Source organism: Erpetoichthys calabaricus, chromosome 5, assembly GCF_900747795.2.
Source record: "Erpetoichthys calabaricus chromosome 5, fErpCal1.3, whole genome shotgun sequence".
Classification (NCBI taxonomy): Eukaryota; Metazoa; Chordata; class Cladistia; order Polypteriformes; family Polypteridae; genus Erpetoichthys; species Erpetoichthys calabaricus.
The window spans coordinates 21,321,572-21,335,249 of record NC_041398.2 but is presented as its reverse complement, the minus strand read 5'-3'; the positions used below and the strand labels follow the sequence as shown (position 1 = coordinate 21,335,249).

General features: G+C 43.3%; 2 protein-coding genes across 2 annotated transcripts in view; one reads left to right on the top strand and one right to left on the bottom strand.

Moving 5' to 3' along the window:
- The window catches only part of LOC114644370 (zinc finger protein 91-like), a 62,982-nt gene that overhangs the window by 29,147 nt on the left and 20,157 nt on the right, over nucleotides 1-13,678 (bottom strand). Inside the window, exon 4 of the mRNA XM_051927791.1 lies at nucleotides 5,884-6,427. Within this exon, the coding sequence (XP_051783751.1) occupies nucleotides 5,884-6,427 (544 nt within the window). The remainder of the gene's footprint in view (nucleotides 1-5,883; nucleotides 6,428-13,678) is intronic.
- On the top strand, nucleotides 5,525-8,165 carry LOC114642132 (uncharacterized). The gene is made up of 2 exons (XM_028791116.2): nucleotides 5,525-6,829; nucleotides 7,952-8,165. The coding sequence occupies exons 1-2, from the start codon at nucleotides 5,888-5,890 to the stop codon at nucleotides 8,021-8,023; spliced, it is 1,014 nt and encodes a 337-aa protein (XP_028646949.2). The 5' UTR covers nucleotides 5,525-5,887; the 3' UTR covers nucleotides 8,024-8,165.

The window sequence follows — 13,678 nt, the reverse complement described above, 5'->3', positions numbered from 1 at the left end:
GAAGCGAACCCAGGTCCCCAGGTCTCCCAACTGCGAGGCAGCAGCGCTACCCACTGCGCCACCGTGCCGCCACATTATATTTCCAATAAAGTAAATTTTGCAACATTTTCATTCTTTAAGTGGCTGTAGTTTTAATAATTCAATAAATAATTAAACTTGATAAAGCTGAAAATTATAGGCTGAAAACATTAATTACACCAACTTCACTTTTTACACCATCACAACTTTAAAATATATTAATAATTAAGTACGTAGAACTTAAAACAGTATTTAAAAATGTAACATAAATTAGTTGGGACAACTTAATTTTTCTGTGCAGTGAATTTAAAAAGTTCTGTGTATCCTATAATTTTTTAAGCTGATGGTACTTAAAAGCAATTTAAGATCTGAAGGAAAAACCTTTTCCAGTTACTCAATGTTATGGGTTGGTTCTACGTAATTTTAACCAGAAGTTATAGTAACTTAAAAAGCTTGATGCAGAGCGTTGCGTTAATTTTTTTTGTTGGCCCAAAACAGTAGTTTTTAGAGTGTAGAGAATGGCACTATATGATAGATAGATAGATAGATAGATAGATAGATAGATAGATAGATAGATAGATAGATAGATAGATAGATAGATAGATAGATGTAAAGTATCACTTCCGGTTAGCGGAAATAGCTGAAAAGTTAATAGGAATCTACGGTTTGTACGTAATACTTGCATGTGTGCAAAATTTGGCTGACCTAAGCGAAAGTTTACTCAAGTTATCGTGTTTACACACGCAGACACACAGACATAATTCCAAAAATGGTAATTTTCGGACTCGTGGAGGTTTTAAACATCAAGATACATCGAATTTTTGATAATTCCAATACTTTCTCTTATACGAAGTATAGGGAAAGTAAAAAAAAAGACTTTATGACTATTTAAAATTCAAAGTCTGTCTGTCCGGTTTTCGAGAGAGAGCTACTTAAAGGATTTAGATCTTTTTTATTATAATTTGCTTGAACATTCCGGTTAATTGTGCGACTTCTCTCATCGCGCTAAGTATCATAGTTCGCTTGCGGCAGCGATTAATTTCAACAAATCCGAGAGAGCGGCTGCAGGCAGAAGGGAGGAGGAATCGGGACCTCACAGGCCCTCGGATAATAAAGATAGATAGATAGATAGATAGATAGATAGATAGATAGATAGATAGATAGATAGATAGATAGATAGATAGATAGATAGATAGATAGATAGATAGATAGATAGATAGATAGATAGATACTTTATTAATCCCGATGGGAAATTCACATTCTTCAGCAGCAGCATACTGATACAATAAATAATATTAAATTAAAGAATGATAATAATACAGGTGAAAAAAACAGACAATAACTATGTATAATGTTAAATATTAACGTTTACCCCCCCTGGTGGAATTAAAGAGTCGCATAGTTTGGGGGAGGAACGATCTCCTCAATCTGTCTGTGGAGCAGGACAGTGACAGCAGTCTGTCGCTGAAGCTGCTCTTCTGTCTGGAGATGACATTATTTAGTGGATGCAGTGGATTCTCCATAATTGATAGGAGCCTACTGAGTGCCCTTCGCTCTGCCACAGATGTTAAACTGTCCAGCTCCATGCCAACAATAGAGCCTGCCTTCCTCACCAGTTTGTCCAGGCGTGTAAATAAATTAATATAATATAATTAATATAATTAATATAAATTACATTTTTTTGTGTTATTGATTTTTAAAATGTGTCCTGTTTCACTACTTTGTGGGTTGATCCGCATCTGTGGAAGACAGCATATCGCCGCGAATAAGTGCCTGTCGTCGACGGGTGATGCAAGGAAGATACTAAATGCAGGTAACAGTGTGACCCTGCTGTGTCTGTGTATAGGGCAGTGGTAGATCCGCTACAATAAATAACCGCGCTGTTCCGGTTTCAAGTTGAATAAAGCTGGTTTTACTAAAGTACTGTGACTCAGCCTTCTGTTTTGGGGTGCATGACAGGGACTCGCACGTCACAGAGAAAGAGGCGAGTCCAGGTTCCCAAAAAAAATCAGCTTTACTGTTGTGAAGACAGGAATATTCTGAAAGCATTTATTCAAACTGAACTGACACTCAAACACGAGTAGCATGCAAGTAGGGACGGTGACTGCGCGATCATTTGTGTATAATACTGTTAAGTGTTAGGGGGTAACTAGGGGGCTCCGCCCCCTGCTCGCTTCGCTCGCCAACCCCTGGCGTTGGGACATGAGAAAGAGTCAGATGTATGAATTAGATATAGAATAGTGTGCAGCTTTGGATGATGACAATAGAAATAACAAATAGAGTGTTTGTCATATATTAATGTTTTATTGGAATATTTCTTTGTATACAACATTAGTAGTAAAGATGGTGTCTTGTCCTTGAATGAGTCTTCCTTGGCATGGATTATTTATAATTTTAACTTTAACGTCAGATGAACGGTGAACACGTGAGAAGGCAACATAAAGTTGTCCATGTCCAAAAACGGGTTCAGAGAGGTAGATGCCAACCTTGTCCATGGTCTGTCCTTGTGATTTGTTGATGGTCATGGCAAATGCAGGTTTAATGGGGAACTGTCGGCGTTTCAATGTAAAAGGTAATTCTAGGTCATAACTCGTAAGGTCAATTCTAGGAATGAGAACAGTATTGTTAGCATGTGATCCTGTAAGAACTGTTGCTTGAATAACATTGCGTGTCATGGTGTTGACGACCAACTGTGTGCCATTGCATAAACCCTGTTTTGTGTTAAGGTTTCTTAATAGCATGATTATTGTTCCGTTTTTAAGGGCAAGGTCGTGTTGTGGTAATCCGGCAGGGTTAATAGTGTTCAAATATTCTAAGGGGAAATTTATATGTTCATTGTCGTCATCAGAGTCAACTTTGTCTGAGCTTAGAAAGATCTGTGTCTCTCCAGGAAGTAATGAAATGACTTGGTTATTAATGTGATTAACATTAATATTTTTTGGACATAATATAGTGCGTTGTGTTAACAGGGGTATTTGGTCTAATGTGATTGCTGTTCCAAATATCTCTTTTACTAAGTCGTCTGAGATAAAGGATTGTGGAATGGAAATAATATCTGGGTGAAGTCCATCTGTATTTGTGAGTGTACCATTTCCCAGTTGTATTAGCCAACTGTTATATTCTGGATCTGGACATCGCATGTTTTGTACCAACTGTATTGTTTTAAAGCAATGCCAATTGTCTGCGTATTTTAAGGTGGACTGAACAATAGCTGAGCGCATGGCATGTGGAACAATAGCTAAGCATTGTCTAAAATCTCCTCCTAATAAAAGAACTTTTCCTCCAAAGGGAATATTATTATTTATCAACGTTTGTAGAAGTTTATCAATGGTGTTGAGTAAGTGACTGGATGCCATTGTACATTCATCAATAATTATCAGTTTTGCAAGACGGATGTCTCGGGCATTGCTACTGTGAATGTTCATAATGGATACTGATGTCTCTGTGATTGGGACCGGTATTTTGAATATTGAGTGACATGCACGACCATTTATTAACAGATTTGCTGCCACTCCGGTTGTAGCAGATGCGATAATCATCTGTTGTCTTGCACCAAAGAAATGTATAAGTGTTTCATAAAGGTATGTTTTTCCGCTTCCTCCAGGGCCGTCAAGAAAGAAGCATTTGGGTATAGGGTTGTTGCCCTCCGTGGCATGAATAATTTGGTGAAAAGCATCAGATTGTAATTCATTTAAAGAGGAAAGCATAGTTTGTGCAATTCGTTCTTTATACCTATGATTATACAGTATCTTCTTCTGTGTCACAGACAATTGTCAAAACAATTCTGTGGTCATACCAAATAAGATAAAACACAACTCACCTGCATATCTTCGCTCACTTTTTTGTATGTCTGACACGCGAGCTCTTTCGGTTTGTAATCGTGCTTCTTTCGATGCAGCATTTTGACACGCGCACTGAATGCGTCTACGTTCATTGTGTCTGTCCATCTGGGCACGTCTCTGTAACGGTGTCATTTGTGCTTTCCTTTTTTCGATCCGAGACATTTTCTCTCCCGGTGTTTCAGAAGCGCGTTTTATGCGCCGTCGTCTATTTTCTTGTTTCTTTCGTGTACGTGTGTTTGTTCCCGTTATCCTTTCCGAATCGTTTTGTACCCGTGAGCGTGTATTCATGACTTGTTTCTTTCTCAGCATGCGAAATATGGATAAGTAATAAGGCGGATCGCACTCACTGTTAATATGTATCCTTCTCTGCAGTTGAACGGTTAATAGTGCTTTATTGAAAGGACACACACCTATGCTGACACCTATGCCGACACCTATGCTGCCTAGTGTGAAGGTGCTGACGTTCACTTTCGAATATGTGGCTTTGGGTGTCACTTCTTATGGATGTGTGGGGGGGGATCGTTGTTGCGCGAGCGTTTTGTTTCTTTTTGTGTTCCTGTGTCTTGTTTGAATCCCCCTCTTTGTGTGTGTCCCGTCCCTTGCTTGTAGGGTCTGTGGGGTGGTTTTGTGTTCTTTTTTTTGGTCTTCCATGGGCTTGTTGAATCCCCCTCTTGGTGTGTGTCCCGTCCCGTCCCGTGCCTGTAGGGTGGCGGGGGTATGGTCGTGCCTTGCTATTGTGCGCTCGTCTGTTCTTTTTTTTTGGTGTGTTTAGTTTCGTGTGCAATGTGTTTCGTGCTTTCCCCTCCTTTGAGTACTGTTTTATGTGCCTTTTCCTTATTTTGGTGCTTGTTGAGCCTCATTTTTGTGACTCCTTTCTGTATGTGCTCACTCCTGTTTTCTGTGCTCTTGTCGGACTCTTTTTGCGCCTGCGTCTCTCGCGGACCCTCATCCGCCTCTCTCGCCCTCTTTTGTCCGCCTTTCTCGGGTCCTCAGCCGACTCTCGCGGACTCTTTGTTGCGCCGGCGCAGTACGTCTTTTTGCAGCTACGGCCCATGGCCGGATGTGCCTGCGTCCATCATCCGGTTTAGCATTCTCGGTTAGTAATATGGATAGGTTGAGGTAGGAGGAATGCGGGAGGGGGAGGAAATACATTTGGCTGTTGAGACACTGTTTCTGTTACATAAACGTTAAAGTTCTCACAGCAGATTCGAACTCACTTGTAAAACACGACAATGACGTCATCCTGCATTCTCTCCCTTCTCTGATCCAAAGAGCTGCTAGCCTTCCTGCACAAGCGAGAAGATAGAAAGTGAGCACACGGTCAGATTATCAACGTTCTCCGGCATCAACCGTCGGGCCGCAGACGCGTTACTCTTTGAGCCTGCGAGCTTGCAGTTGCACCGACAAAGGCCAACCAATCCCCTGCCTGCATTCACAGAGTGTCGGCGTACGGCGCAGTTGGGAGGGTTATTGGGGTCTCAAAGATCTCACGATATATATAGTGGCCGCTGTCGCCAGTGATTCACAGTACCTCGGTATAGGTGGTCTACTGCGTATTCCTCTCGCCCTCCGCCGGCAGCTGCACGCTGACACTCCGTTAAACGATAAGTTAATGGCAAAGTAGCATAACTGCTCTTCAGACACTCCAGGCAGTGGGAATCAAGCACACTGTTCACTTGCCCCTCTACAGCTTGCCGCGTAACCTGCTTGTCTCTCGATGTTTAGAACATTCAAAACTGAAGTTCCCATCGGCCCTTACTGTATTTCCTTTGCTCTCTCCTCTAGACTGCGTTAGTCAACCCGCTCGAGGAAGAAAGGCTTTGTGTTCTTTTAATCTGAAGAAGAGAGCTGAAGCAGAACGTTTGCGCCATCGCTGCTCGTATTTTGTGTGCTGAAGTGAAAGCTCGTGTTTTTGCTAAAAGCCTTAAAGCTTTCTGTTTCAAGAATTAAAAGCCTCGTCTTCCTGTCTCTCGAGCAACTCTGCGACCCAAGCTTGTCAAGTGGCACAAGGTGGGGGTGTTACGCAGATGGATCCTCAACAGCAGTTGCCCGCTGAAGGTGAACAACCTCACGACGCCCCCCTTCCACCTGATCCGGACGATGTGCCTGCGTGGGCTCCAGTCCCTCTCAGTCCCACTGATGTGCTCGTGAAGATGGATCCTAAGGACGATCCTGAGAGTTTCCTCATTGGCTTTGAACATATGGCCACGTTGATGCGCTGGAACAGGCGATACTGGTCTGCCATTGTGGCCCCGTTTTTGACTGGAGATGCTCTGAAGGTTATGCGAAACATTCCCCTTGAGAGACTTGATTATGATTATCTGAAGCAGCAAATTCTTGTTAATACTTGTATGAGCTCCTTGGCCAAGGGGCGTAAGATCCGGCTGTGGCAGATCGATCCTAATCGCCCCATCGGGGGGCAGATACAGGACTTGCAGTACCTTATCCACAGCTGGTTTCGTGGAGAGTCCATCGAGCGCATCATCGAAAAGGTCGCTATTGACGTAGTGCTGTCTGGGATAAGCGAAGACCTCTGTAATGAAATGATCTGCAGCAATGTCGACTCGCTGTTGAGTGTGACCCACAGATTGGAAGGCGCCCAAGTCGTTTGGAGGAAGACGGGCTACCCCAGTCTAGCTCCTGCTCCTGTTCAACCGCCCCGTCCCCGTCCGAAGGCCAATCGTAGGGGTTACTTTCCTCAACCCCAGGCTCCGGCTCGTCCTTTCCTTACCTCGGACCAACTTGCAGTGCCAAACCCGTCTCCAGTGTCTCAGGTTCAAGCCCAGGCTCGTGGAGTCACTGACGTCACTAGAGGGGGGACTCAGGCCGGGGCCCCGGGCAGAAGACCCCGTCGAGGAAATTCCGCAGCTGGGACCGAACGCAGGTGCTTTCGCTGTGATGAGTCTGGGCATCTGGCAAGGGAGTGTTGCCTACCACCAGTTCAGTCCTTGGAGATCAGCTTGCCTGAGGTGTGTTGCTCTCATGTTCCCTTTAAATCTTTTAAAGACGAAAAGGTTAGGGTCTCTGTCGGCTTGGCCAGGTGCGAGATGCCTGCCTCATGGTTGACGATCTCTGTGAAGTCCGACGCGACTTGCGTAAGCACGGAGCGAATTAACTTTAGCTGCGTGTCATGTGGATGTTCAGGAGTATGAGAGCGTACTACTTCCACTGAAAGGGGGTGGGGTTTAAAGTTTGGACTGTGGGAAGAGGAACGCCTTGTTCCTGCGGGCCTTGCTTGATTGTAAAGCGTCGGTTTCTTTAGTAGAAAGGTAGGGGCTTGTCACTGATAACAATCAGTCGGCAAGCCGGCTTGGAAAACGAATCAAATTTCTCCGGTGTGGGAAAACGGTCCATCACCAGCAGCAGTTAAGAGCACGTAGTGTATTGTACTGGCAACGTTTTCCAGGCCAGTGTCACGGACGCACGCATGTACCGCTATTGCTGCCTTTCGCCATCTCTGATGGCCGCAGGTGCTTTAAGATATCTCGGTAGGCGGTCTGCCGCACATTCCCGACTGTCACCATCAGCTGCGTGCTGACACTCCGCTAAACTGTAGACCTGCGTTTCTCAGCCTTTGAGTATTTGCGACCCGAGTTTTCATAACAGTTTTAATCGCGCCCCCCTAACGTTTTTTTGAAAGGAGCCCACTAATACCAATTTGTTCTTTTTTAATTAATGATATATCAGATGCATATGTTATTATACCTACTTAACTTTTATCGACATTTTTCTAACTCTCTATTTTTTTTTCTAGTATCAGAATGTATACATTCTTAAACTTAAACTATAGTTTAAGTTAATTTGTGTTTGTTTCAATAGAGGTATTTTTCATATTTTACTTATCTTTTTTTCACATCTTCGCTCCCCCCTTTGGTGGGCCCGCCCCACAGTTTGAGAACCACTGCTGTTACCACAACTGTTCGTCTAAATCCCCTCCTGGAGAAAATGTCAATGAGAAACAAGCACATTGTTAACTTTCCTTTGTCTCAGCTGGGCACTTACCGCATAACTTGCTAGCCACGCAATGTTTAAAATATTTAACCTGAAGTTCTCACTTGCCCTCTGGGTCTTTCCTTTTCTCTCTTCTCTAGACTGTGTCTGCACCAACAGGTATCTCGCAGCCGCTGAACCAGCTTGAAGAAGACGACTTTGTGTTCTGTTAAATCCGAAGAAGGGGCTGAAGCAGGACGTTTGCCCTCGTCGCTGCCTGTATCTTGTGTGCCGAAGTAAAAGCTCCTGTTTTGGATAAAGTCTGGAAGCTGTTCTTGCCTGTTCAACAATAAAGTTACTCTTCCTTGGAAACCAGATCTCTCCTTCCTGTCACTCGTGCATCTCTGCATCCCAATTTTTCTATATATATATATATATATATATATATATATATATATATATATGCTAGCCATCCCCCACTGCTTCGCCCGCGTATTAGCGAAATAGGACTGTGAGGAGGGCGGCACGGTGGCACAGTGGGTAGTGCTGCTGCCTCGCAGTTAGGAGACCCGGGTTTCCCACTTCCCGGGTTCTCCCCTCGTGGGTTTCCTCCGGGTACTCCTCCCACAGTCCAAAGACATGCAGGTTTGCAATTCTAAATTGTCCTTAGTGTGTGGTGTGCGGTGGGCTGGGATTGGCAGAGGGGCTTGTTAATCAGTTTCTGCTGCTTTGGTGCACTAGAGGGGCAACAATGAGATGACCCCCAAAACAGGAATGAATGGCTTGAGGGAGGCCACTGACATTTTTCCCTCCTCATCTGTCGTTTTGCATTTGTCTACAGTCAGTGTCACTACTGGTAGTCTGAGGCCATACCCGGACCCTACAGAGTGTGGTGGCACAGGTAGTCCAACATCTCCAGGATGGCAGGCACATCAATACGTGCCTCCCATTGCCAGAAGGTTTGCTGTGTCTCCCAGCACAGTCTCAATGGCATGGAGGAGATTCCAGGAGACAGAAAGGCAGGCAGTTACTCGAGGAGAGCTGGACAGGGCCCCTGGTAGAAGGTCCTTAACCCATCAACAGGACCCACTGGTATCTGTTCCTTTGGGCAAAGAGGAACAGGATGAGCACTGGCAGAGCCTACAAAATGACCTCCAGCAGGCAGGTGGAACACTGGGGTGAATGTCTCAGCAAACAATCAGAAACAGACTTCATCAGGGTGGCCTCATTTCTCTCATTCCTTCCTTTTCCTTTCTTTTCTTTTCTCTCTTCCTACCTTTACTATTTTTCTTTTTCTTTCTATCCTTCCTTCCTTTTCTTTCTTTCATTCCTTCCTTTTCTATTCCTTTCCTTCATTCCTTTTCTTTCTTTCTTTTTCATTCTTTCTTCCTTTTTCCTTTCTTTTCTTTTCTCTTCTTTCTCCTTTCTTTTCTCTTCTTTCTTTCTTTCTTTCTTTCTTTCTTTCTTTCTTTCTTTCTTTCTTTCTTACCTTTACTATTTCTTTTTCCTTCCTTCCTTTTCTCTTTCTCTCATTCCTCCCTTTTCTTTCTTTCTTTCTTTCTTTCTTTCTTTCTTTCTTTCTTTCTTTCTTTCTTTCTTTCTTTCTTTCTGTTTCCTTTTCTCATTTTCTTGCTTTCCTTCTTCCTTCCTTCCTACCTTTTCTTTCTTTCATTCCTTCATTTTCTCTTCCTTTCCTTCCTTTTCTCTTCCTTTCCTTCCTTCCTTTTCTTTCCTTTTCTCTTTCTTTCTTTCTTTACTCCATTTTCTCTCTTTCTTTTCTCTCTTTTCTTTCTTTCCTTCCTACCTTTACTATTTCCTTTTCCTTCCTTCCTTTTCTCTCTCTCTCATTCCTCCCTTTTCTTTCCTTTTCTATTTCTTTCTTTCTTTCTTTCTTTTTTTTTCTCTTTCTTTCTTTCTTTCTTTCTTTCTTTCTTTCTTTTCTTCCTTTTCTCTTCCTTTCCTTCCTTCCTTCCTTTTCTTTCTTTTTTCTTTTCTTTCTTTCCTCCCTTTCTCTTTCTTTCTTTCCTCTTTCTTTGTTATTGTTTCTTTTTTCCTTCCTTCCATCCTTTCTTTTTTCTTTCTTTTTCTCTTTCCTTCCTTTTTTCTTTTTTTCCTTTTCTCTTTCTTTCTATCTTTCTTTCTCTTTCTCTTTCTGTAGTGTCTTCTCTCACATTCCTATGATGTGCATTTTTAAGACACATTTGAGCCTCTTAAATTGGCCCAGGATGATCAGGAATGTGTATGGCAGTGGACTCTGATATTCTGGTTTACTTTCAGCTTTGTCCTTGAGGATGCTGGGATCTGCCTGAACTCTCTGAAGCTATAAATTGCACAAGCATGTTTAGAAACCCAACCTGGCAAAAGTAAGATAATAATTGACTTTACATCAGTGAAGGACAACTCGCGCCTCATTCATTAATGAATTGAAAGTCATCAGGATTGCAATCTAAAAACAAATCCAATATTAAAAAAATACACCTTTAAGTGTTTAATAAGATCAGAACCATTTAGCACAGTGAAGATCTTTGGAGTAGCACATTAAGTAAAAGAGCACTTGCTAGTTACACTTGAGATTGAGATCCAGCCTGTCGTCTGACTTGTGCCTTGTACAGCTGCTGTGATGCCTTCATAGTCCACAAGTAGCTGCACCGACCTTTGATATAAGAGGAATAACAGCAACCTGCCTAAGTAACAGAGATGGGGCAGCAGCAGAACACAGATGGGTACTCATTACTTAGGAAAGACAGGCAAAGCAGAAAAGGTAGGGGAGTCACCATCTACATTAAACAGAATTGAAAAGGTGAGCCACAGCTTAGTCAGGACGTCTGGATTCTACTAAACACCATTAAAGACTGCGGCCTCATATTAGGAGTGTGTCACAGACGCCCTACGGCACAAAGTAGTTTACATCTTTAAAATTAAACTTTTCAATAATATTAGAAAGGCAGGGGAGAGCATAGTCAGGGGAGACTTGAATTACCCCAACGTCCACTGGGCTACACTTACAACGAGTGGAGAACAAGAACAGGAATTTGTTTTAAGAGATAGATAGATAGATAGATAGATAGATAGATAGATAGATAGATAGATAGATAGATAGATAGATAGATAGATAGATAGATAAGGCACTATATAATAACATAGACAGACAGACAGACAGACATAATATGATCTGAACACCCCCCAGAATGACTAAAATTAAAAATAAAGAAAGCTTCAGAGTTGACAGTCACAGTCCCCGTGTCTCGTATTGCTGTTTCTATAACGGAGCCCCCGTGGATTTCATAGCAGATTTCAGGGTGTTTTGGCTGAGTGCGTATTCTAAAACAAAAAGTTACATTTAATTTTAGTAGAAAAGAACTTTGAGCAGATGTAGCCAAGCTAGAGGACAACAAGCTGGGATAAGCTTTTATGTGTGGTGACAGCGGAGGGGCTGATGGTCAGGTCTGAAAGTGTTTTATGGTAAATGCAGAACAAATTCATCCTAAAATGTAGAAGCAGAAAAAAAATGATCAAAAACTCCAAAATGGATATAAATGTGAGCAATTTTGAAAAGGGATATTAGAAAAACTAAAAGGCAGCTGGCAAGAAATATCGAGAAAAGGAGAAAGGTGACCTAAAGAGATGCTTTTAATATTTTAGCAGTAAAAGATCAGTCAAGAAGTGATGAACTGTATCAGGAGTAGCAAAGGGGAATAATAAAATGCGGCCACTTAAAAGGCTAATGTGTTGAAGTTGCAGGTTACCAAAGTCATTAGGCGTACATGTTATGAAGCAGATATCCTCGATCAGCGACATGAAATATTAAGAAGGGATCTTGTGATTTGGAAATGTTAAGGGAGGAGTGCTGCTGCGATTAAACAGACTAAAATCTGCACATCCCCAGGACCAGATCATATGTATCAGCGAGTGCTGATGGAGGTCAGTGAGAGCTGACACATATTTTTTAGAAACTTACTGCACACTGGGATTAACTCGATCAGACTGGAGACTACACGTTATCCTGGTGACTGGGTTGATCCAAGTGACTATGGCCCAGTAGGCTTAACGTGCATCACTGGTAAATTAACTGAGTGATTTATTCAGGAACGGATGGAGCATCACGTGGCAGGGAGAGGAGTTTCACTGAACAGTCAGCATGGGTTCAGATGAGGAAGATCGTGTTTCACCGATACACTGCATTTCTGTGAGGAAGCAACAAAACCCTACAATCAGGGAGGAGATATGAGGATAATTTTTCTTAATTTTCAGAGGACTTTTGATCAGGTACTCCATTAGAATTTAGTGGTCAGTGTTGAAGGTGTTAGTGTGTAGATGGGTACAAAACTGGCTTAGGCACCAGAAGCAAAGGGTTATGCTGAGGGGAACATTTTCAGAGACGGTGGACCTTTCAGTGCTGGGGCTGCTTCTCTGTTTAATACACATAAACAATTTGGACAAGAATATGATCAATAAGCTGGTTAGATTTATAAATGATACCAAGCTAGATGAATTATCTGGAATCTGTTGAGCCGTCTCAGAGGGACTTACACAGGATACTGGCTTGGGCCGATTTGTGGCAGATGAAATTGAGTGTAAATAAATGCAAAGTAGTACATGTAAGAAGTAAAAATGGTAGATTTGAATACACAATGGGATGACTGAAACTTGAAAGCACCCCGTATAAGGAGGACTTAGGAGTCGTAGTGGACTCGATACTATCAACACCATCTAGTTATAATGACTATCGGCCCGTAGCACTGACTTCCATCATCATGAAATGCTTTGAGCAGCTGGTTATGCAGACCATCAAGTCCATTCTTTCCCCCTCCCATGGCCCGTTTCATTTTGCATACAGGTCAAACAGGTCCATAGAGGATGCCAGGTCTGCTGCTCTCCATCCAGCCCTCACCCACCTGGACTCCAAGAACTCCTATGTGCGAATGTTGTTCAGCATTCAACCCAGTCATTCCCCAGCAGCTAATACAAAAACTCAGCCATCTGGGACTCAAGACCTCTCTCTGCAACTGGGTGTTGGACACAAAATGTGCGAGTGGGCAATAACACCTCTAAGACCATCACGTTAAGCACAGGGGCCCCACAAGGGCGTGTGCTCAGCCCGTTGCTCTTCACCCTGCTGACCCACGACTGTGTACCAATCACATTGTCAAGTTTGCAGACAATACAACTGCGGTCGGCCTCATCACCAACAATGACGAAGCCAACTACAGGAACGAGGTGAGCCAACTGGTCCAGTGGTGTAAAGACTACAGTCTCTTCCTGAAAGTGCGATCGATTTCAGGAGAGGTCATTCACACTGACCATCGATGGTGTAGCTGTGAGTAGCACCAAGTTCCTGGGGACATACATCTCAGTGGACCTTTCCTGGTCAGATTACTGACCAAGAAAGCTCAAACCTGCCTCTACTTTCTACGCAAACAGAGGAGAGCACAAGTCCCCACCCCCCCCATCATGTGCTCTTTCCACCGGGGCACAATCGAGGGCACCCTCACCAGCTGTATCTCTGTGTGGTACGGAAGCTGCACCGCCTCCTGTAGGAAGTCCCTGCAACGCATAGTGGATGCGGCCAGTAAGATCATTGGTGCCCCACTGCCCTCCCTCAAGAACATTTTCCACACCCGTCTCACCCGTAGAGCCATCAGCATTGCTGGTGACTCCTCCCACCCCTTTCACTCCCTTTTTAGCCGCCTCCCCTCAGGGAAAAGGTACCGGAGCCTCCAGGCACGCTCCGCAAGACTGTCTAACAGCTTCATCCACCAAGATGTCAGGATGCTGAACTCTGTTGCCCCCTACCCCTGCACCATAACAAGAGTCACTATCTACCAAGTACCCATATTACATCTGCTGCTAACTGTCTGTCTTTTTGTACATCTCATAAGCTACTCTAT

Bases quoted from the DNA above. Each gene is read 5' to 3' on its own strand.
- LOC114642132 (XM_028791116.2), top strand. From the start codon at position 5,888: ATGGATCCTCAACAGCAGTTGCCCGCTGAAGGTGAACAACCTCACGAC. The intron at 6,830-7,951 runs GTGTGTTGCTCT...TCTCTTCTCTAG, and splicing joins TGGAGATCAGCTTGCCTGAG to ACTGTGTCTGCACCAACAGG.